Below are 23094 nucleotides of genomic sequence, written 5' to 3'. Positions count from 1 at the left end.
TGATATGCGTAGGGTAAAATTGAGAAAAACAGACTCTTCACAAAACCGCACTTTGTCCTGTAAACTTAAACAAGGAATTCATAAGAATTGCTAGATAATAAGACAAGCCACCAGTACCTGTTTATAACTTAAAATATACAATAAAACGGAAACCAAAACGATGTAGCAACAAAGCCTTCCCTATCCTTCGGAAAAGGCATGTGACTATTGTTACGAAATAACTATCCAAAACTTCTCGACAACATCTCAAAAAATAAAATGAAATAAAAACTAAATAAAGATCATTAATTAGAAATTAACGAAAAACGAACAAAAAGAACGCAAGATGAAGTGGTTGTTAACCGCCTTTGAGAATAGCATTAACTAAAAACTTTTGCAAAAGTGACAAAAGACATTTTCCTCGATCTTGTAAATTTTTCCCACAGAAAGAAACAAGTTTGAAGAAGCGAAATAACAAAACAAGAATTTCGGTCCGACATCTAATTGTCTGGCGAAGCCGGATTTGACAGGTTGTTTTAGATGCAAATTTATAATTGGCTCATGCAATTTCAGGGCCAAAGAAATGGAAATGTACAACCCAACCTCGCGTTAACAGCCACGAAGGTGATAATGAGATGCAAATATATTTGCATTCCTAAGCAAGACAACAATGGTGTCTTTGCAACCCGAAACCGTACCGGTGTGACACTGCGTGAGCCGATATGAAACAGAAGGCTAATTTGACGTGTTTTGTGAGCGGTGCGGTCTCTGAAGCCACACAAGTGAGAAAAATACCAAAGAATGTTTCAGACGGCCTTATGTCTAACTTATTGGTTCCCCACGGTTAGGAGTCTATAGGACTTTTGTAGCTACAGAATGGGTACATGTGTATTGCGAAACAACACATCGTGGCGTCTTGTCCTAAAAAAAGACCAATAAGAGTTTCCATTGTGTCCCCAATAAAACTAGTTTCGTCTTGTAATTCAAGACCTCCTTGTTCAGATGAATACAGAAATACGTGTAGTTTCTTTTCACACAAGCCGTGAACAAAATAAAAACTTTTAAAATCCATGTCTATACTAATGTTGACTTCTTGTATTTTTTGTATTTTTATGCTCCTGAATATGCGAAAAAATAGAAAGTCTGGTAAAAGATTCTAGTAAAGCTAGAACCCTGTGGAATGAAGTAAGACGGGAAATTGAAATTATTAGCCATAGACAATGTGTATATTGAATTACACTATGCACCATATATGCCCCATAAATAATTAGATAATCACAGTTTATACTTTTTATAGAGAAACCTCCTATCACCTCCTTGGACGAACAAAAAAAAGTATTGTCCATTTTCCCTGCACATGCTTTGTTATCATTGCCTTATCAATGCATGTAGATTTAGGCACAAGATTAATCTAGTATAGACCCGTTCACACTTGTTGGTAAAGTTTGCAGGGAAGAAGTTACCAAAAATCCGACCTCAAACTTTACATAAGGCCTAGGAAAAAAAAATGTTGTGTTTCCTGTTTCCCTACCTACCCTAAAAAAACCTGCCGACCCTAGACTTTTTTTTTTGGGTGGGCAGTGGAGTCACATAGCTTCCAGTTAGGATTTTTATTTAGCCTGCTTCCTATTGAAGTAAAACAATGCTTGTTCCATCTAATGAAGGATAAATGTATATCTATCATGCACAAAATTAAAGTTTGACATTGAAAGACAAGTGTCATCATACATTTCAGTTTACTTTGTTCAACTGTATTGTAAATATGTATCACTAGAATTTTGGCCAGCCTAAAAAAAATACAAGAAAAAAAAAGATAATCCCTACCAAGGAGGTTGAAAGCCTCCTTGTCCCTACCTACCGACCCTAATTTTTTCAGGACTGAAACAGGAAACACAACATTTTTTTCCTAGGCCTAAGCCAAAATACTTCCTTCTTTTAGCATATATTTTCTTCTCGTAATACATATACGTTTCCCGGCGAAGATTGTGAAAGCATGACGATTAACTTTGGCCATATATATAATAGAGACATGCGAGAGGACAGAAAACTGTGCAAATCAACCTAAATAGACATAGAAAGTCGGCCCCAAAACATCGAATATGTCGATACTAACTCGTATTTGTAGCAAAATGAGTCTGAGAGAAACGAACTTTATAAACTTAAACAATCTAACCGAATATATCATCATGGAGCTTTTATCAACAAAAGCGCATTAAATCTATGAACCAACACTTCATACGCCTAATTAGAAATACAAAGTTACATTTCTAATGAGTTTAGACAAACATTCTATTATAAGACATGTCTGTTCTATGTTCTAACATTTAGTGATCACCATGAGGAGAAGTCAAACTCACTAAGTAGATTATATTTCTTGTGTGTAACTAGCTAGTTTGACAATGTATACATGCATCTGTAAACTTTTGTTGTGCCCCATACAGGTATTATACATGTGTACAGTGCATTCATTCTTTCATTACACAACACGGTCTTTATACTATCAATATACTCGGGGTACCATTCTACAATAAGAGAGCCATGAATACTAGTAACGAAGGTGGTACCCAGTCTATGGCAGTTACGTAGTTACAATCAACTGTGAGTTTCAAATATTGTTGAAAATAGCCAAGATTGTACGCAAACTAAGCAAAAACGTCACATAAACAAATATACACTTTTCCGTGTAAGCCAAAAACATGGTCTAAATAGGTCTATTCGGTATCAAGAACTTTGTTACGTTACGCAGAACTTTGTTACGTTACGCCTAACAAATATAAGGGACTTACGTTATTATAGTGGACTTAAAAATAAACCTATCCAAAATATCAGTCACATGTAACCATGAAATACTTTTAGCCATAACATATTTAGTTATTTTTCAGAACTTGGCGCAACGACATATCAAAAATGCAAAATTATATGTTTAGAGAAGAAACTTCTTACATAGCCAACGGCAAATTTTAATTTGGTATAAAGTCTACCGTAAATTGACCAGGCTTTCTTCGGGACAGGAGAAGCTTTCTTCCGCCCGGGGAATCGTTAGCACCTGGTAGTAGTATTACGCGGCTATCGTTTGCGGCCCAAAGTCCTACCGGGTGCGAAAATTACATCAGCGGCAGAAAGTTTCATCTGCCCCGTCAGAGATTCTGGTCAACCCACGGTAGACCGGATGCCAGGTTAAGCAAATGTCTGAACAAGGAAGTTAATGTTGAAGTTACCTTCTTGTAATTTACATACATTGTATGGTGTTTTTTTTCTTCTTGCAACAGTTTTAATGTCTAGGTTTTGGAACTGAAATAAAAAGTTAAATTCAGAAAACAAAAACGGACAAACGAAAAGGGGAAAGAGAAATAGGCGAAGGAAGGCATGGACAATTTGTAACATTCGGTCAAATTTGCAACTGAATTTATTTAACGTTTAAGTCTAGTGTTAGATCAGAATTGACTTTTAGACCACTTTTCTAGGTCACCAAGGGGTCAGACAACAAACGAAAATACAGACTACAAGTCAAGTGACGTTACTGGTGGTAACGTTAACTAATGAAATACATAGAAATAAAAGACAGTGAAATAAATAAAAAAGTTTATTGCAAGTACATATGCCTTATGGAAAGTTGCAACGCACAAGCGACACATATACATGCAATATAAGAACAATACCATACTGCATTCTGAAACATACATGGTTCTAGTTTCGTTGGATTCTTGTTTCGGGGCAGTGGAAGACGAATTTATCCACGTTTTCTATAACATATGTGTTTTTTTTTTATTCTGATAATAGTATTGTTTTCTCATTGAGAAAAATAGTTGTGTAAAAGTGTGTACTTTGGACACGCTGGTGAATGACTAGTTTCTTATATCATCATAAAATGAACAATTAGAGAGACGTATTAAATAACTTTCGTCTCCTTACTACACCATAATCTAGAAAACTTGAAAAGTAACGAACCACTATGATCATATCTAGAGGCGGACTGTATAAAAACGTTGTAGTCATTTTCAATAGATACGTGCTATGTAGAGATGTGAAATAACATGATATTCAATGAATTATGAATAGAACTTTCTCGTAGAGATTGATGAAAATATTAGAATGCTACGTTACTAACGTTACGTGTATTGAAACACTGTTCAATTTATTGCGTGTATAGTTCAGCTATTTAGACCAAGGACGTTCCTTGTTTAGACGCAAAGGATATTGTCTTGACCGCCTGCCTACCTTAAGTTTCTGACACTAGCCTATATTTGTGGGGCTAATTTCACATTGTGTGGATAAAACGTTTTTCTTTCACGGCACACAATGACTTTTGTACAGAGAAGCCCCTCGAGGTGTATCGCCTTAACGTTTTCATCAAACATGCAAACAATTACAACATGTACAAGACAAAGGCATTATAGTAGGGCTTTTCAGAGATGTGGCCAGGAACAATATGTCAATGGTCATTGTTGTCATGTAATCTTTGCTATGTGCAGGCCCTGTTGAAATTACATATGACGTTACATGATCTTACATGTAATAAGATTTCCAGATTGTAGTTAGATTTATACATTTGTCTACTAATAGAACGTTACGTTGTAGTAAGTCAACAATGGACGATTTTACTATTATTTTTCAGTTCGTGGGAAACTCTTACACAAGAAAAATATTGGGTACAAAATCCCATTCATTGCGGAAATGTTTTTGTTCTAATGATTCGCACACAAGATGAAAACATAAACTTTATTTTCTTCTTGTGGAGGTTTGTTTTTCTAGCTTTGGCCAAGACTATGTCACGTTAGACAATGGAATCAATCAACGGGTCGTGGGAACACCTGCAAGACTGCTAATTTGCATGGAAAGCGCGAAGAGTGTCGACAGTGATTTGCATAACAACGACAGGTGGAGGGGCATAAAATGCCAGTGTCGTACCAAGTTGTCAGTCATTCCTGCGGTGAAGTCTGAGAGCTGTGTAGTACTGTTACTCTGTCTCACATATCTCACCGGACAACATGATGATGATGCACCCCCCAGAGATGCTGCCCGCCCCCGGGCACGAAGACGCTCCCCTCCCCAAGAAGGCTGACCGAGTCAAGCGGCCCATGAACGCCTTCATGGTGTGGTCCCGCGGACAGCGGCGGAAGATCGCCGAGGACAACCCGAAGATGCACAACTCGGAGATCAGCAGGCGGCTGGGAGAGATGTGGAAAGAACTGTCGGTGGAAGAGAAGAAGCCGTTCGTCGATGAGTCGAAGCGGCTACGAGCGAAGCACATGGAAGAGCACCCCGACTACAAGTACCGCCCGCGCCGGAAGATGAAGAACACCATGAAGGGTGCCAAGTTCAGCCTACCTCCCCTGCCGGGCATGCCCATGCAGGACTACCTGTCTCCCGGCGGGACCACCGGCATGCCACCCCCGCCACCCTACCCGCCTCATAGCTACATGAACGGGTACAGCATGAACGGCTACTACTCCTCCATGATGCACGACCAGTTCTCCCACCCGTACCAGCGCTACCCTCTCATCCCACCGGCTCCACCGGCACCCGAGTCCGGCTCACCTGACCACGACGGCCCGGTCGACTACTCCCGGGCGGCCTACCCGTACGTTACCCAGTCCAGCTCGCCGTACCCCGTCACCTGCGTCACGACGACATCGGCACCAGAAGGCACCGGCAGCGAATCGCCGAACTCCAGCCCCCCGAGCCCGAGAGACACTTCGTCCCCAGTCTACACCACAGCCTACACTGCGCCGACATCATCGTACGTGGCGTCCGCGACCGCAGCGAGCTACGGAGGCGGTCCGTACGCCGGCCCGTACGCCGGCCTGCCCGGTCTACCTTCCCGGTCAGTAGTACCAGACATCCCGCATCACCGTGCGCCATACCCCGGGGACTTGCAGGAGATGATCCGTATGTACTTGCCGGCGGGGTCGGCAAGCTAGAACAGTCATTACTTGTGTCATAACTTGTACTGTAAATTTCAAATGTTAGTTACAGTAAGTTAGAAAGCAATGTTCGTCTTATTATCTTTATTGACGATGTTGTGAAGTCTGGATAAGAATGTTATGAGTGCTTTATATGATTATCTATGACTAGCCAAGTCTGCTGCAAATGTTTTAGACTTGCACTTGAATTTTCCTTGCGAGATGGTTTGATCTTCAGCATTGTTACGCCGTACCAAATTGTCTGACAGCAAATGAACTTGTTGCAATTCATTAATGCGCATTTGTACTTCACTACTTGAGTGATACATTGACAAATTGTCTCTTTTAATGTCACCTCTTGTAAATATTTGTGAAAACTGAGTTTTCGTGATGCCCATGTGTATATTGCTTCACTAAGTGACGGAATCTTGTGGGCAAACTGTATATTTTGCAGTCGAATGATTAAGTTAACAATTTTACAATTTGTAAATACTTTCCTGACCAGGACATAGTCTTTGTCTCTAAATGAGAAACCATAGGAGAATCAGAGGTTCTCTTTTGAAAATAAATGTCCGTTTGTCCTTTTCAATCCAACTTGTCCTTCTTTCTTCTGGGCTTCTAATACATTAGTATATAAGAATGAATGGTGCCTATGGCCTTGAATGCTTGAGATGTGAGTGATGGTGGCAGTGGCTTTGTTGAGTGTCCAAACAAAGTAGGAAATGTTTATCAATATCAAGAAGTGCTAGTAAGAAGAGTTCTTACTAAACTAGGTGAAGACCTAGAGAGTCCCTAAGTTTCCTAAGTTCAGTGCCAAATTAATAAATGTTGTTTAAAGCACGGTCGGCAAGATATAAGAATGAAGAATAGACAAATGAATGAACCAAATATGACTCAAACCGGAGATTGTTAAAATGTTTTGGAAGTCAAGTCAAGGATGTTAAAACCAGTTAAGTTACAAACGCGTGTCCGACGGTAACCATGAAACTTGTATCAAGGAGGTTGATTTAACCTTGCTTGTATAAAGACTACAAGTCAAGAAAAGCAAGTAAAGGGTCAGGTATGTTTAATAACAAGGGTAGTGAACATTGGAGGTCAACTTATTAGCAATGGCGATTGGTAGAAAAAGTATAACGTTTTTGGGGAAAACTCTTGTCTTGTTCCCAAATCCCAATGTTTCCATACACGTAAATGACTTAAATTCGTCCTTTGATCCACCAGAAGTAATGTTTTGTTTTGTGTGTTTTGTGGCACTTTTTTCACATCTTCCCAGGGGTCCATAATCTTGGGAGGTGAAGACATATAAAGGCTGATCATGTGCACACGAGAAACGTACAAACACTCACTCACTCACTCACTCAGTACTTCTACCGCTCTCTACATCTACTTGATAATAGATTTAAATCTCCCGCCACTCTCTGTGCCCTATCCCACAACCCACCTCGCGTTTCCGGACATCCGCCATTTCACGTTGGTCATTTCCTGTCTGGTCTTTGTCACCCTATTTTCCACCCTTTTCGACGAAATTCCGGACTTATTTTGAGGAATTCCGATCCAGAACCACGGAATAAGGTAACCTTGATGAATTTTTAAGCATATCACACCAAAAATACGTTATTTAACGGTCGAAATGTGGCAGAAATGGTTTGTAGTCTGCAACAGGAAACGCATCCCAAGATGTCGCCTGATTTCCGGCCGGGGAAGGCGCGGAGTTTGTTTGGATGAAAATCTCTCAGTCCTTCACATCACATCACGTAAACCGTATCATCGAGTAGGCGGGAGGATGGAACGAACTCCCAACGTGGCTGTACCGGTTGTACAAGCCAATAGACTAGCACAGACTTGCATACAAAGCATATGTATGGCTGGTTATCGAGAAAACAGATTATGTCCAAGTCCAAGCAGATGTTGGGGTTGGAGATTGTCACGTTTTCTCTGACTGCCAATCCGCCCTGTGTGAGTACCCCCCACCTCTCCTGTTAGGGAAAGAGGCAGCAGAGAATTTCAACGAACGGAAAAGGTGACGACACACTGTTATGGGACGGGTTGAACTGATTTTTCGTAGATGGATTCACAGAAAACCTTGTTATAATATTCTTATAATATTTATCCCAGTTGGTATGGGCAAACGTCATAGGAATGAAACAACCCGAGGGGAGAGTAGAACAGAAAGAAACAACATGCCCCCACCCGGGATCGACCCCGGGGCGGCAGATTACAAATCATGACTGCTATCGCTGTCGCCACAAAAGCTCTAGAGCCCTTGGGCAAGGACGGTAGGTGGTGTTACAGGAACTGTCAAAATTTGGTGGGGTCTTGTGGTTACGTGAACAGCGCCTGCCAAGGGAGTGCCGTCAGTCTGCATTTGTCGCAAAATTGCACGTCGGGTACCTCAATTGCAATTGTAGGAATTTGCTGTCGAAACGTTCAACACCCACATGCACTCTTGTGATCCCTTGGTGATCCCAAGAAACGCAAGGTTACCAGTTTACGGTGAATTTGTTAATAATGCGTTCCAAGGAAAACGCGCAGGCAGAAGTGAAAAGTTGTCCTTTTACATCGTAGGCCTGGAGCGATATAAAAATTAATGCAGATGCATCCGCATTGTTGGCTGTGTAACAGTGTTGTGGTTAGCACGTTGGATTTGTGATCCGGCTGCCCGGGTTCGGCGCGGGTTCGAATCCCGGGAGTCGGGGTGTTGTTTCTTTCTGTTCTTACTCGCCCCTCTGGTTGTTTCAGCTGATACAGATTAATTTGTCATCATGAACGCTCTGAAACGGACTTGATGCAGATTTTTCGGGACCACCTCGCGAGGTGGATTTGACACGGATTCTTTTCATCCTCATTCCTGAATTGTCAGCATGAACGGAAATGCGGCGTGAATCTGGATTACATCCGGGTGCCTCAGGGTCATAGTTTGCGGCATAATGCAAGGAATATATTTATTGGTCACTGTCATCGTAACATGTTGTTATAGCTGATTGTGTTCCCTTCCATAGTTAAACACCATTTTCTAGAAATACATTATACAATACCAAGGAGAGCTGGGGAAGGAATATTCCTGCCATCTTGAGCATTGCTCCCTCACCTCAACCTCTGACCTTTAAATGAGAAATGCAAAATCATCCGAATATGAAACGGTTTGCCTGTGGGCATTGTGCACGCAAAATGTAAACCGTTAACATTCGGACCTTGGTCGGATGTAAGCACGTGCGGATGCATCCGTATAAATTTTTGCATCATGTACACTCACGTACAGGTACAGGGCCGTAAGTCCGTACAGGTAAAGACATGCGTCAAGCTCTATGTAACATCATCAATCACCAAACCACCTTTCTATCAAAGTAGAATTAAAGCTAAAACCCTCAAGTTTGATTATTACTCAATATGAGCATTGATGTCTTTAGTGTTGTGTAGGGAATGTTTGTGGGGTTTTTATTGTCCCAATAGTTCAACTTCAAGCTGCTTTTGTGCTTACAGATAGCTTTTGAGAGACAATGTATGGAGACTTTCACTTTCATTTCATTTAATTAGACTAGTAGTATTAGTAATACGACTTTTTGATAGATCACATCACACAGACAACAGGTCTTTACACTAAGATGCTAACACTCAACTCCACATTATTTCAAATGTTGGTACGCATATTGTGAATGAACGCTAACAATGGCCACTTGACGGCAATACCTTCAAAGAGGATTGGCTGTTCGACTTTCGAATATCACTGTTAGTAACATCGCTATTCAAAGATCGAAGGGCTGATCCCGTTATAACTTGAAGGTATTGCCATCAAATGGCCATTCTAAAAATATTCTTATTCCAACCAGCTATCGTTTAAGAAATGCAATAGAATATATACATCCTTACACCATTACGTTTGTTGTTATGCAGTAAGGGGAGTGACTCATCATGTCCAAACGTGTGACGGAGGAGATAGTTATAGTGGAGGGAGGAGAGGAGAAGAGGATGAGAGTGGACGAGGGGTGAGTTTTTTTTAATGCTTACTTGGAGTAGCCTAGGTACCATCCAGTTGGTAGTTCGCTCCTATGTTTGTTAAGTTGCTACCCGTCTGGAGACCTGCACATTCAAACCGTTTGGTGGTAACCTCAATTAATGAGCGAATTAAGGAATGGGTTCTAGACTCCGACTAGAGTACTCGTTCAATGATGCTTGTTCGAACAAACGCTTGAACCCATTCCTTAATTCGCTCATGTTTAGGGACCAATCAGCGTTCTCGTACAAAATTTGGACGATTCCAGACGTCATTAACAAGGTTCTCAGATGGAACTGCAGAGAAGCGACAGTATAGTGTATAATGAATGTCAGAGCGAGAAGCGACTGTATATAGTGTATGATAAACGCCAGAGTGAACTTCTTTCCGGTACCCAGGCTACAAGGTCCTACTAGTACTAGTAGTAGTACGTTTACCATCTATTTTATCTTCACAATACATAGATTTATGGTTTTGTTAAGAGATATTGCAACGAAAATATCTGCTCTCACAGGTGCACGGCTCAAATTTAGAGTTCACGTTAAGTATCTTTATCGAACCCGTGTACGTACGGCAAACACAACCCATCTTAAAAGAGTTGGTTTCAAAATAATGCAGACAAACATTAGCATTTGTTTTTGTGTGGTGTTCAAAATGCACATAGTGTATAGTGATTGAAAGCAAGTATTTTTAAGTATAAATGGTTTTGTCCATTTTTTCATATTCATGTCATGTTTATTTCCAACCAGACTAATCTAAGCTGAAGATTGTATATATGCAGTAGAAGCAGTATTTCTAACAGTATCACCAGGTGGTTTCTCGCACTAGGTTAACATCTTGACTGTCTTTTGGACTGATACTGGTATATCTAGGTGGGACATGTGGAAAATTAGTATCCTGTGTATTTGTATATGCAATGTCTGTGTCTTGTACCGTCTGCTTGAAGTTTAAACCTGTGATGATATTTGGCTCGATGTATGAGGAAGTGCAAAAAATGGCAGCCAGTCTGTAGTTACTGTATAGAGTGTGTTCTCAAGCAAATAATTCTTAAATGATCATCTGTTGCAAAAATAGACGCTACAATTAAATCTCTTGTAGTCATATATATAAACTATTAATGCATTTAAGTATGCAGTTGTTTTGTGGTTGTGGTCCTTTCTGTGACATCATTATCTCCAACCATCAAATTTTTTTGTTTTGTCTTCTGCCTTTGTCTAAATGCTATATGTACATACTACTGTAAGTCCATTTAATGTTGCGGTTGATAATTTCGGTCGTTACAGGAAAGGGAGTAACTCACGGCATTTGGATTTTACTCAAATTGTAACGTCATTGCGCTCAGCCATAAACAAAGAACGCATTCATAAAAGTGTTTGACGAACTGGAAGATGCAGGTGTTTGATTACAATCTTAGGTACAAAAAAAGGCCGTTTTGTCGATATTTTATGCAAGTGTGGAAAAGGGAATAGCCACATACATTGTATAGTGATATTGGAAAGCGTATGACCGCATGTGTGCGGGCGCTCGACGGCCTGCGGAAGTGAATACTCACAATACACCGGACCCCTTTTATGACAATGGTGGCTGCGGACAAAAGCTTGAAATGCCATTACTTGCGAGTTTGGCAAACACTTTTTCGAACACGTTCTTTGTTTATGGACAAGCACGATGACGTTACGGTTTAAAATCCTCCCTTGGACAAAAACAGTTTGTGTGATTCAAAGGGGTCTATTCTTGTATATGTGACGTTAGATTTCAATTAGTAGCCATGAAAAAAACGGTCTGGTCTATTTTCCAGAAACGACGCAGAGGAAGTAGTAACGGAGATGGCGTCCACTGTTTCCGTCACGACCGTGTCGGTTATCACCCAGGCAATCCACATCAACGAACCAATCGGTGCCCTGCGACAACTGCTGGAGCCGAGGGTACAGTCGTCACTGGAAAACCACAACATCTACCTCCAGGAAATACCTGTACGGAACACCAAACTATTGAATCATAGAATTGCCATATTCTCCCAGTGTAGCTATACACACTCTGATTTAGAGCTGACTGTAAACCTTGCTAATAGAGCTGAATAATTCTGTTCAGTATCTTTTAAACTGCTTTGTTTCCCTGACAGTGATGTCTGTCTAATTATAAAATTTGCATGCAAAAAGTTTGAATGCATGTAGCTACAATACATGGCAGACTCTTTGCACACTCAATACACACTCTATGGCATTGTTCAGATTTGGATATTTCCAAACTGTCCTATAGTCCTCATGACTTTACCATGAGGGAGTGGTGTATCATTTTTGGCTTAGAAGTATGTGTATGTGAGCTTGTGTTTTCAATTCGCCACATATGAAATGCAGCATTTTCCTTCATTCGGGCTCTTGTAGTGCCTAGTGGCACAGAGGCCAGCAAGTTTCCTTGCTGTTTCAATAACGGTATATAATTCTACTGGAAGGGGTTGCTAGCCCTTCCCCTTAAACGTCCTCGGGGCACTTCTTCAAACTCGGAACGCCTATTTTGCTTCCCTTCCAAAAATGGATGCAGTCCCAACAAATACGCCCCTCCCAGGATTTAACCAGGGTCTCCCCTGTTACCAACTATTTAGAAAAGGCTGCTACCATTTAAACAACAGGGACATCCGTACCATGTTATGCACTATAAAACTGATGGTCACACTGTTCCTTTCTCTAGCTGGACCCCGGACAGAGTCTGTTTGACCAGGGTGTGAAGACGGACGGTGTTGTCCAGCTGAGTGTCCAGATTGTGTCCAACACAGGTGGGGAGTATATGTCCAACCCAGGTGAACCTTTTCACACACAAGTCCAGCTCAATGCTACTGTTTGTCATGGAATTTTCAGTCCTCTATTTGAAGTCATTCAAAATTAGCTTGTTTGTGATGTATGTATATATATATATAAGGCCTACTTCTTTGGGCAAACATTTAACAAGGAGTTCTTGTAAAGAAGAACCTAATGTTGTTTTGCTACTGTATTGTTTGTATCAATTTATAACCTGAAGTTTACACCGGATTGTGTGCTCCAAACTGTTCGGTATCTCACACATGCTGAGCCATTGATCCAACAACACATTGAAGGAACCACACCATGCAATTTTTAAAAGACTTTCTTCGTACATATGGCCACCCACAGTCTTAACTGTCAATCTCTAACTTGACTTTTTCTCATCAGATCTGGGCATGATATGCAATATTTGTCAAATGACTGTTGTATATCATTTGTACCTATTGTCATGATATGCAGTAGCAAGGCTGTCAGCTTTAGATTTTTTTCTGTCCCAACCATTATTTGAGACCCCATGTTGTTGATTTTCTTTGCTATGAATGAGTCAGTCAGCTTATGAAAATACATTTTCATCAATCTAATGTCGTTGAGTTCAGTTTTTGGGACAGACGTGGTAAAATTTGTGTCCGTCTCAACAAGTAATTTTCTGTTCTGGGACGGAACAAGGAGTCATGAAGTTAGCCCTATGTCTTCATTCATAGTTAGAGTATAAAAGACCTGTTTCTTCCAGATCACTTCAGTGTCACTGACGAAGGATAGTGGATTCTATCCGAAACATCTGACCGTTTCCAAAACCATATCCAGTTGCTCGAGTAACTACTTTTTGGTGTATCTTATTACCTGGATGTCTAACCTACATCGACGTATGTCCATAGAACACTTTGGTCATGTCTCTCTCCCTATGTAAGGATATTCATACATAACGGAAAAGATGTTTGAGTGGAAAGTTATAATGTTGTAGGGGAAGAACCGAGACTGAACATTCTGGAGGTGGTGAAACCCATCCAAGAAACCATAGAACTGGCTGTACCACTGGAGGAGGCACATCAGGAACAAGGTAAGGGCATACCAATGCATCAGGGACAAGGTAAGGTCACACCAACATGTCAGGGACAAAATAGGGCCACCATTAGGCCACTGGACGTTAATAGTCTGCTTTCTTACATGAGAATAATGTTAGAACAAAGTTGTCAAACATCACCTTCCTGGCTTTTAGTCTATGTATGACTCACAGCACTTAAGCACTTAAGTGTCCTTCCGCTGAAGTGTCCCACCACTTATGGTTCCATCTTGTACTTGTGAAAGAGAGCTTCCCTAGTGAAATGAACCTGTAAATACTGTATACAGTGTCTGTCTCTGTCACAACCAGTGGAAGAGTTGTTCAACTGTACATTGAGTTCTCTTGTTCCAGATTAGTTTCAACCTTTTTTTTATATTCAGTAAGAATAAGGAGGTGAAGTAGACATATTTTGGGTGTTCCTTCCCTAATTTGGGCAGTCGTGTCAGACATCGACACAGCAGTGCAAAGCAGTATGGGTAAGGGGTTGAAGCTGCTATATTTTGGTTCCTCCTCAGTTGTATCAGCGGTGTTGGACATCAATACAAAAGTGCAAAGCAGTATGGGTAAGTGGTTGAAGTTCCCGTATTTTGTTTCCTCCCCAGTGGTGGCAGCTGTGTCTGACATTGGCACAGAAGTGGTGACGACCGAAGAACCGGAGACTACGCGGGAACTGGAGCTGGCCACGGTGATGACGGTCAGTCCCGAGGTGGCCTCGCAGATCCACGCCGCGGAGGGGACGGCGCGCACCATGGTCCCGCTTTCGGAGGAGTCGGACCATGTCACCAGATGGGCCGTCTGTCAGAACTTCAGGAAAGAACAAGAGATCAAGGGCATTCCTCTGGGTAGGAGTCAGATGCACACTTGTCAATTTACCGTATTTTCTCTATCAAACTCTTCAAAATTCAAAAGATGCTGCAAGTTGTCACCAAAGTCAGAGTGTTTACTTTTACGGTTGTACAAAGGATGCAAAACTATATACCTTGTGTTTTCGTGCACATCATCTGTTCATTTCAGAGCAATTCTGTAACATGCGGCAAATGATTCACAAGTTGAAGTTAAGACTATAGAGTATAAATCTCCTTGATTTAAGTAGAATTACCCAGGGAAAAGAGAAGAAAACACAATGAGTTTGAATTTATGTGTTCAAGAGGCTTGGAAAAGGGGTGCACACTTTATTCACCCATTTCAGTCCCACAAATTTTGTCTGTGACTTGGCCAAATCAGAATTGCATACTTTATTCGGGCTGCATACTTTATTTGAGAAAATGTGGTTCATGAGATGTAAATTGTGAATGTAAGTATCAGTTGTTGTATTGTGTTTACCTGGATGTCTAACTTTCATCCAGGGAAGAGGGATGGTTACTCAGAAAGCTTCCTTATCTTTGCAATTCCAGACATAGATGACCAGCTTAACATGAGAATGCCTGTGTGGATAATGGATTGTTTCGATATGACTATGAGCATGGGTACATCTTGAGGGTGGGTACATCTTGAGGAGACCTTGAAATTAGATTCTGGTCCCTCTAGCTGCTTGTTACAGTACTTCCGGTTTTGATCATCATCATCATCGTTCGGCTGCAGCGCAGGTGACTGCAAGCCTTCTCCAGTTCCGCCTATCAGCAGCGAGCTGGAGAAGCTGTCTGGGGGTGATCTGGCCGTTTTGATATCCTAGTACAAATGTACCTGCTTTGTGTCTCTTAGATCCTATGGAGTGGACAGAAGAGAACGTGGCCCAGTGGGTGGAGTGGGTGATACAGGAGTTCTCCCTGGATGGCATGGACCCGCACCACTTCCAGGCCACAGGGAAGGACCTGTGCAGCCTGCAGCAGAAAGACTTCCTGGCCAGGTCTCCAGCTGGCAAGGGGGAAATCCTCTGGACACATCTAGAACTGCTGAGGAAATGTAAGTCACTCCTCATTCTGTATACACTTAAAAGTATCATACCTTACCTTAAACCAAAGGTTCTCCTGTACCCGAATATTATACTATGAAATAGTGCACTTTAGACTCTTTGCTCACTCTTTTGTTCAGTTTAGATGACATAGGCTTTGGGTCACTTCAATTCAAAAGCTTGTGGGAATAGAACTCTAAACTTTAAACTATAATACTGTATTGAGGTATGCTACCATTGCATGATTCAATTCATATGTGTTCCACTTTCCTGATGAATGATTGCATTACATTGTACGTGTGTTTTTGTAGTCTAACTGTTCCATGTTCCCACTTTCCCCCCTGCAGCCATACACCCCATCTCTACAGTGGAAGTTGTCGCCACAGAAGGTTTAACAACTGTTACACAAGGTGTGTGATCTAGAACTAAACCATGTATGCATTACCCCACTACATTTTCTATGCTGCATTTTCTTAGTCGAATTTGTAGGGATGTCCCTGTTGCTCAACTGATAGCAGCCCCAGAATTTATTTCCAGTTTCCAATTAGTTGGTAACTGAGAGAACCTGGTTCAATCCTGGGTAAGGCATCTTGGGGTGTACCCGTGTTTTGAAAGGGACATAAATTGGCGGTCCTGTGTTCGAGAAGATGCCTCAAGCATGTGAAAGAGGAAGGGTTAGCAATGTCCAGCTCTGAAAATATACCCTGCTACAGAAACAGCAAGGAAATCTATGTGTCACTTGGCATAACAAGGGTCTGAATGAGCCCAGACCTTGTGATCAGGAAGCTTGCCTGCATGTTTCATAATTATCTTGTTCTGATATGTTGTATATTCCAGTATATTTCTGCCATCTGTCTGCCGCCCAAAACTTTTGCCACCCGTCTCATCATTTACCTGTTTGACAAGTACAATGTATATAAAAATGACACTGTCTCTCCGTCACATGTATAGAATACAAATCCAGTTCTAATGATGTCAATTGATGGTGGTATGAAAACAAGCAGCTTTTACCAGTATCAGTCATTAGCATTTGGCAAGTTTTCCTCCCAGCCCACTGTTTTCCTAATACCCTCTTGCTAAGCTTTTTATCTAAGAATGTCCAACAACCAATGAATTATATTGATAAGGCCTGACCCTGCAGACCATATGAAGTGACCCTCCCCCTCCTGTTACAGCAGGTGTGAGACAGGTGGTCACAGCCCCCACCAAGACCATCAAGGTGCTGACCACCAAGGCAGCCGCCCTCAGCAGGCCCAGGTCTCCCCGCATCATGGGTGGGGAGGAGAGGAGCTCCCCTGGCAACAGGACAGGTGTGTATGGAGGGCTCGGGGACCATGACTTGCATGTTGTTTTCGTGGACAGAAGGCCGCCATCTTTGTACCTCCACGCAAGAGGTTTATGTAGAATTTATTCTGTCAGCTCCTGGTGTTACAGAACTTAAACGAATGTTGATAATGATGAAAGCTACAAACGTAGTGTTGCGCAAATTGATATCTACTAATGATCTGTAGTAATTAGAAAATGTTTGTTTTCATCTAATTAAAAAAAATTAATTCTTAATGACTACAGATCGTTAGTAGATATCAGTTTGCGCAACACTACGTTTGTAGCTTCCATCATTATGCAACGAAAAACGAAGTTTCATTACAGTGGTATGTACCAAAGAGCTTTATTTTGTCATGGAAAATTATGGCTCCATTCTTTCTTAATTCATTAATAAGAAAACAGTGGAAGGTCAAAATGCCAATTTAGCCAACCGAGATACCTTAAGACCTTCCTTCTAATGATTGATGTCTCTGTCTCCCACCTTCAGGTAACAACGGACAGATCCAGCTGTGGCAGTTCCTCCTGGAGCTTTTAACAGACAGGGACTCACGCGACGTCATCAGCTGGGTGGGGGAGAACGGGGAGTTCAAACTGAACCAGCCGGAGATCGTGGCACAGAAGTGGGGCATGAGGAAAAACAAACCTGCCATGAACTATGAGAAACTCAGCAGGGCACTGAGGTGTGTATACTGTCAGTAATGGTACACAGGGTTGGACAAGTTTTCTATAATCCACTTGTATTATTGGGCTAGTACATAGAAAAGTTACTTGACCAAACTAACTTTTCACTTGTCCAGACATTTTCATCAGTAGAATTCTTTCATTGTTGGCTCTATTTTTCTGTGTTGACCAATGCTATGACTGAAGTATATCAAAGTCTCTCTCATGGATAAATCTTACTTGCCCGATCGGACAATTGGGGTAGGACATTCACTTGCCCAATCAGCACTTTCACTTGCCCTGGACAATCGGGCTAGGCCAACCGTGGAGTTAGAGTTTGTTCATGTATAAGGTACAGAAATGTCCCTGTGGCACAATTGTCAGTAGCTCTTGTTACCATACCACCATGTGACTTAGAGCCACTCTAAGAGAACTTTCGACCACATTTTAAGCAAGTATTCAATTGCTGATCATTTTTCTATTGATGGGTGCCAGACTATTTGGCAAGTGAAGCGATCAGAGGATCAAACCTGAGGTGGATGCCAGGCTAAACTGTTCACCTTGTGACTAGCATTCCTTGCCCTCTGGCTTTATTACAAGTAAAGTTTCGTTTTTGGAAACCACCACAAACTCAAAACCTCTGCCAACATTTTTCCATTTTAGTATGAGACTACAGTATATGGCGTCACTGCAAACTCAAAATCGCCACGAACGAAGTTAGATACTGGCAAACCTAAATGCATTTACAGTATTCACAAATGTAAGCATCTGTTTTCTGTGCCTGTAGGTACTACTATGACGGTGACATGATCGCCAAAGTGCACGGGAAGCGATTTGTGTACAAGTTTGTGTGCGACCTGAAGCAGCTGCTGGGCTACAGTGCGGGGGAGCTGAGCAGACTGGTGTCCGAGGCCGAGCAGAAGAAACTGTCTCACAACAGGAGAACGGCCAGCCTCTTAGCCACCAGCCCAGGGACTTCAGACTAGTTTTCTACTCCCCCCCCTCCTTTCCACCATTGTCCTACGCAGAGACATCCAACGGCACCAACAAACCGCCTCTTGTCTGTACTCTGCTGTCTCAACCATCACCATCAGTTCCTGTGGGCGTTGACACAGACCAGCTGTCAGCCAATCAGAGAATAGGCCCTCAGTTTTCAAAAGGGATCTCGCATATATAAGGGTAGGCTCATTGATATTTATGAGCAGCAAGGTCAGGAACTGATGGTGACGGTTGAGATAGCAAGCTAAAGACAAGAGGCGGTTTGTTGGTGCTGTTTTCTAACACCCCTTTTCCACTAGACGACCGTTGACTGTTGAGCGACCACAGTTGAATTCATATGATTCTCCCCATAGCCAAAAAATCAAAACATACTGGACAATGCTTAAAAACAATTTCTATCACTCACCCTAAACAACAATCAATTAACCATGTGTTTTTCGAACACTGTACTTGTGATAAGTGGAATAGGATGTACAGTGCAAAAGTACGATTTAAAACACAACAGCATGCAAAACTTTAAAAAGAATTTCTTCTTCATTGATGAACTTCATTGAACGATCTTTGACATGTTTGGTCACTCAGTGGTCACATCCTCTAGTGGAAAGGGTTTATATACTTAACCGCTTTACACTCAACAGGTATTCCATTTTACATTTGAAATTACTAGATGGACGAATTAGACTGGAATCTTGTGAAAAGCTGTTGAATGTGGAATTGGTTTCTTGGAATCCAGAGTTGTCATGAATTCCAATGGAAAAGTGAACATGACTTTGTTATTGACCTTGGGTAAGCTAAAAATGTATGCCCAAACATCTTAATGTGATATGTCTGAAAGCATTCAGTATGGAAGACACAAGTTTTCCATTTCTAGAGATCCTTTTACATTACCAAATGACAACCCTTTAAAAGACTGTGGCATGTGCTACACACCTCAAAAACTTCAAACCATGTTGTTTGCAATTTGTTAAGTTTGATCTCGGCCGTAATGTTAGAGCTAGTTACTGTAAATCTTTAAATGTTCGCAGTGGTTTCATTTCAGCAGTTTTCATTTTGACCTCTAACCGCAAAATCATAACACTTCAAATATATGTTTTGTAATTCTACTGTACTACAAAATTCTCCTCCATTTTCAATAACACTGAGAAAACCTCCTTTTTCTTCCTACTGTAAAATAAGACCACTGCTAAAGTAAACAAATTTACAGTATTATGAACCCTTGTTGAATGGTAGGTTGAGAGTGGCTCGGAAATCAGGAGTAACTGACATTTAACTACTTTCTTGTATGTGACTGAAATATTAGTTCCAGTTCGGGGATGTCTACGGTAATTGTATAGTGATAGATTTACAAAATGCATTGTACATAAAGTGGATGTTAGAAAAATGTTGGGACCAGATACATGTAACAAGAACATGATACATGTAACCTTACACATGTAACATGATAAAAACTTTGCAGGAATTCCTCAGAATGATAATCGAAAATGAAAAATGAATACCTTCAGTATTTTCTGAACTTTTCCTCAACACAACATGACAAAATATAGACTTCAGTTGTCCCCAAGAAGGTAGTTCTTGCCTGTAAATATTTTAGAAGTTATGAAAAAAATGATAATGTGAAGAGAAAAAAGATGCAAGAAAGGAACGCAAAGGTTGGACTAGTTCATTACCTGGGATGGGCATAATGATTGTTTTGATGTGAACATGACATAAAAGATTTTTATGTTATTATGAATGTTTTGTCAGGGGTTAACTGACTTCTGTTTGAGTAGGAAATGTGGCAGTTTCCTCAGCTGAGTTCACAACAGTTTGGGTTGATGCGAGCTGAGAGTAAGGCCGGGAAAAATTAATGTGTTTTAATATGGTCCAGAAACAAATTATGATAGGCAGGCAGTAATTTTTATAGCTGAAATGAACCAAAGATACAGTTTAACACTGTAAAAAGGAAATGCATTGATTTAGAACACTTGCATTGTCAAGAACATGTTGTAATCATTCAGATATACATCGTACAAGAAGAATTGTCTAGTGAGACAAAAATGAAAATATGCTGGACGATTCTACGACGTTTTCATCGCTCAAATATTAGATTGAAAATTTTATGTCCCCTGCCATCAGTCAAGTAAAAAGTAAAAAGTAGGCTAGTGTCTGCAGGCATTGCTAGGATGTACCTAGCCCACTGGGCCAAAACATCTACATTAGAAATAACAACTATTCCTAATCCCCTCGACCGATACATGTGCTCGGGAGGAGAGAAACTTTTAAAATCAAAGCCACTCCTAACCCATTCGTCTGAAGCCTCTGCTTGGAGGGAGAGAAACAGGGCTCTAGCCAGTGTCCGTTTTTCCGTCAATTGATGGAAATTTTCTGCGTGTGACAGAAAAATTTTAAAACCAATCCGTCAACCTTGACGGACAAAAATTCTTGGTGGAAGCCACAGGCGGCTTGGGGACGCCGTCCACGGCCATAAAAGCCACACACTGTTTATTTTGCAATTATTATGATTGCTGACAATGTGTGTCGGCGTCCTTTCGCATACGATGATCTCATTAAAAACCCGTTTTTCAAGGTCTCAGTTCAGTCTCTCTAACTCATGGAATAGTGTTTTCGCGACAATGGGAATTGGCTGATGGAAAAAAATTTCGAGAGAAACATTAAAAATCAAAGCCAACCCACTCGACCAAAACCTCAGCTTGAAGAATACTCTAGCTGCACTCTTTATGGAAGCCTGTATATGGTTACCATACGAAGGTAGACTCGCCTACCTTTTCTAGTTTTGTAAGATTGCTCAAACAAATCATGTTCCATCACTAAGGAGTGAACTAGTCCAACCCCACTGTAAGAACCACTCTATGACAATGACTTTGAGCTGCCTTTGAAATATTATCAAGCTTGTTTTCATAACAAAAAGTGCTATTTTTGTATCAAAATTATCTTTGGAGCATGCTGTCTTTGTATACACTTAACATGTACATTGTACTGACTGTAGATATTGTAAATGGTCGCTGACGGCAAGATTGGATTTGAACAATGTGCCATTGTTATGTCGCCTTAACGAATTCATGTTGTTTTGGGTCCTACGTATTCCTAAGTCAAGTTTGAAGGAATTCGAGCTTGCCACATTTTACTATACAATTCTCTGTGATTACACAGCTGTGCATGTATATCTTTACAAGTCCTATTATTGAATTTATTTAAACTTGACTTTGGCATGTTGTAAACATACCTCTAACATTTTTTGAAGCTTGTTAGTTTTCCTGCAAAAATGTCTGTACTTTAATAGAGAAGTCCAAAATACAGACTTATGTTCGCGCTAAGCATCTTCTTGGTTATATATTTATGTTCACTATGAGATATAGTTATAGTTATGAAGTGCATAATTATTATATGCTGTTTGAAATCAGTGCTGGCAACAGTAGAGTTTGTTACTGTAGAGATGTTCTATAATGTATGCACAATGCACTTTTACAGCAGCAAAGGGAATTATACCACAGATATATGCACTAGTTTGTGTTCACTTCAATGGCTTCTAAATGTCTCCTTACCTAAATGTAAAGAAAGACAACAGCCTTCATCCATGCTCAAGAAAACAGCACACCTTATAGTTTTCGAAACACTGGTAAACACATCTGTCCTTGGTGCTGAACACCATCCACACACAAGTGAACACACCTGCCGTTGGTGCTGAACTCCATCCACACAGAGGTAAACACACCTGTCCTTAGTGCTGAACACCATCCACACAGGTAAACAAACCTGCCATTGGTGCTGAACATCATCCACACACAGGCCATCACCTGTCCTTGGTGCTAAACACCATCCACACACAAGTAACACATCCGTCCTTCGTGCTAAACACCATCCATACACAGGTAAACACACCAATCCAAAAAGGTAAGCACACCTGTCCCCGGTGCTGAACACCATCCACACACAGGTGAACGCACCTTTCCATGGTGCTGAACACCATCCACACGCAGGTAAGCACACCTGTCCCTGGTGCTGAACACCATCCACACACAGGCCAACACCTGTCCTTGTTGCTGAACACCACCCACACAGGTAAACACACCTGTCCTTGGTGCTGAACACCATCCACACACAGCTTAACACACCTGTCTACTTTTGTGTATATTTTGCTACTTATAGTTCATAGTCATTATATGGTCAGGTCCCCGGGTTTTCTTGGAGGGTCATTCAAAGTTCACCCTATTCGGCCATGTGTTTTACGCCGTTTTGAGCCACCTGCATGGTGTACATGTAAGTATATTTTTGTGGTGCAATCAACTCAGCGTGAGCCACTGTCAATTTAAAATATAATTTTCTGTGTCTAAAATGACAAACCATCGTTTGCCTCTGTGATTTTAGCTCCGTTTGAGGTACTAGTACTGTAACCATGCACATAAACGAGTTTAAAGCCAGTGGTTGCCAGTACTTAAATTAGCCGCATGGTGGCGTCTCTATTCAACCGTATCTCTAGCAAATGTAAA

General features: G+C 41.1%; 2 protein-coding genes across 4 annotated transcripts; both read left to right on the top strand.

The window, feature by feature from the left end:
* Positions 1-4874: 4874 nt before the first annotated feature.
* LOC118410953 (transcription factor Sox-1-like) lies at positions 4875-6471 on the top strand. Its single transcript, XM_035812932.1, has one exon. It carries the CDS (start codon positions 4968-4970, stop codon positions 5898-5900), a length of 933 nt encoding a protein of 310 aa, XP_035668825.1. The 5' UTR covers positions 4875-4967; the 3' UTR covers positions 5901-6471.
* Positions 6472-7324: 853 nt separating this feature from the next.
* Positions 7325-22121, top strand: LOC118410794 (GA-binding protein alpha chain-like). Of its 3 annotated transcripts, none has more exons than XM_035812632.1 (11): positions 7325-7454; positions 9774-9865; positions 11672-11846; positions 12562-12646; positions 13633-13728; positions 14334-14573; positions 15433-15633; positions 15970-16032; positions 16798-16932; positions 17436-17628; positions 18396-22121. In XM_035812632.1, exons 2-11 carry the CDS (start codon positions 9792-9794, stop codon positions 18592-18594), a joined length of 1461 nt encoding a protein of 486 aa, XP_035668525.1. In that variant the 5' UTR covers positions 7325-7454; positions 9774-9791; the 3' UTR covers positions 18595-22121. The 3 variants fall into 3 exon arrangements, with proteins under 3 accessions (XP_035668525.1, XP_035668516.1, XP_035668507.1); XM_035812623.1 differs by having other exon boundaries at positions 12562-12670; positions 16801-16932; XM_035812614.1 differs by having other exon boundaries at positions 12562-12670.
* Positions 22122-23094: the final 973 nt, after the last annotated feature.

Source organism: Branchiostoma floridae, chromosome 1 (assembly GCF_000003815.2).
Source record: "Branchiostoma floridae strain S238N-H82 chromosome 1, Bfl_VNyyK, whole genome shotgun sequence".
In the NCBI taxonomy this organism is placed as follows: Eukaryota; Metazoa; Chordata; class Leptocardii; order Amphioxiformes; family Branchiostomatidae; genus Branchiostoma; species Branchiostoma floridae.
This window is presented reverse-complemented; position numbering and strand designations above follow the sequence as displayed.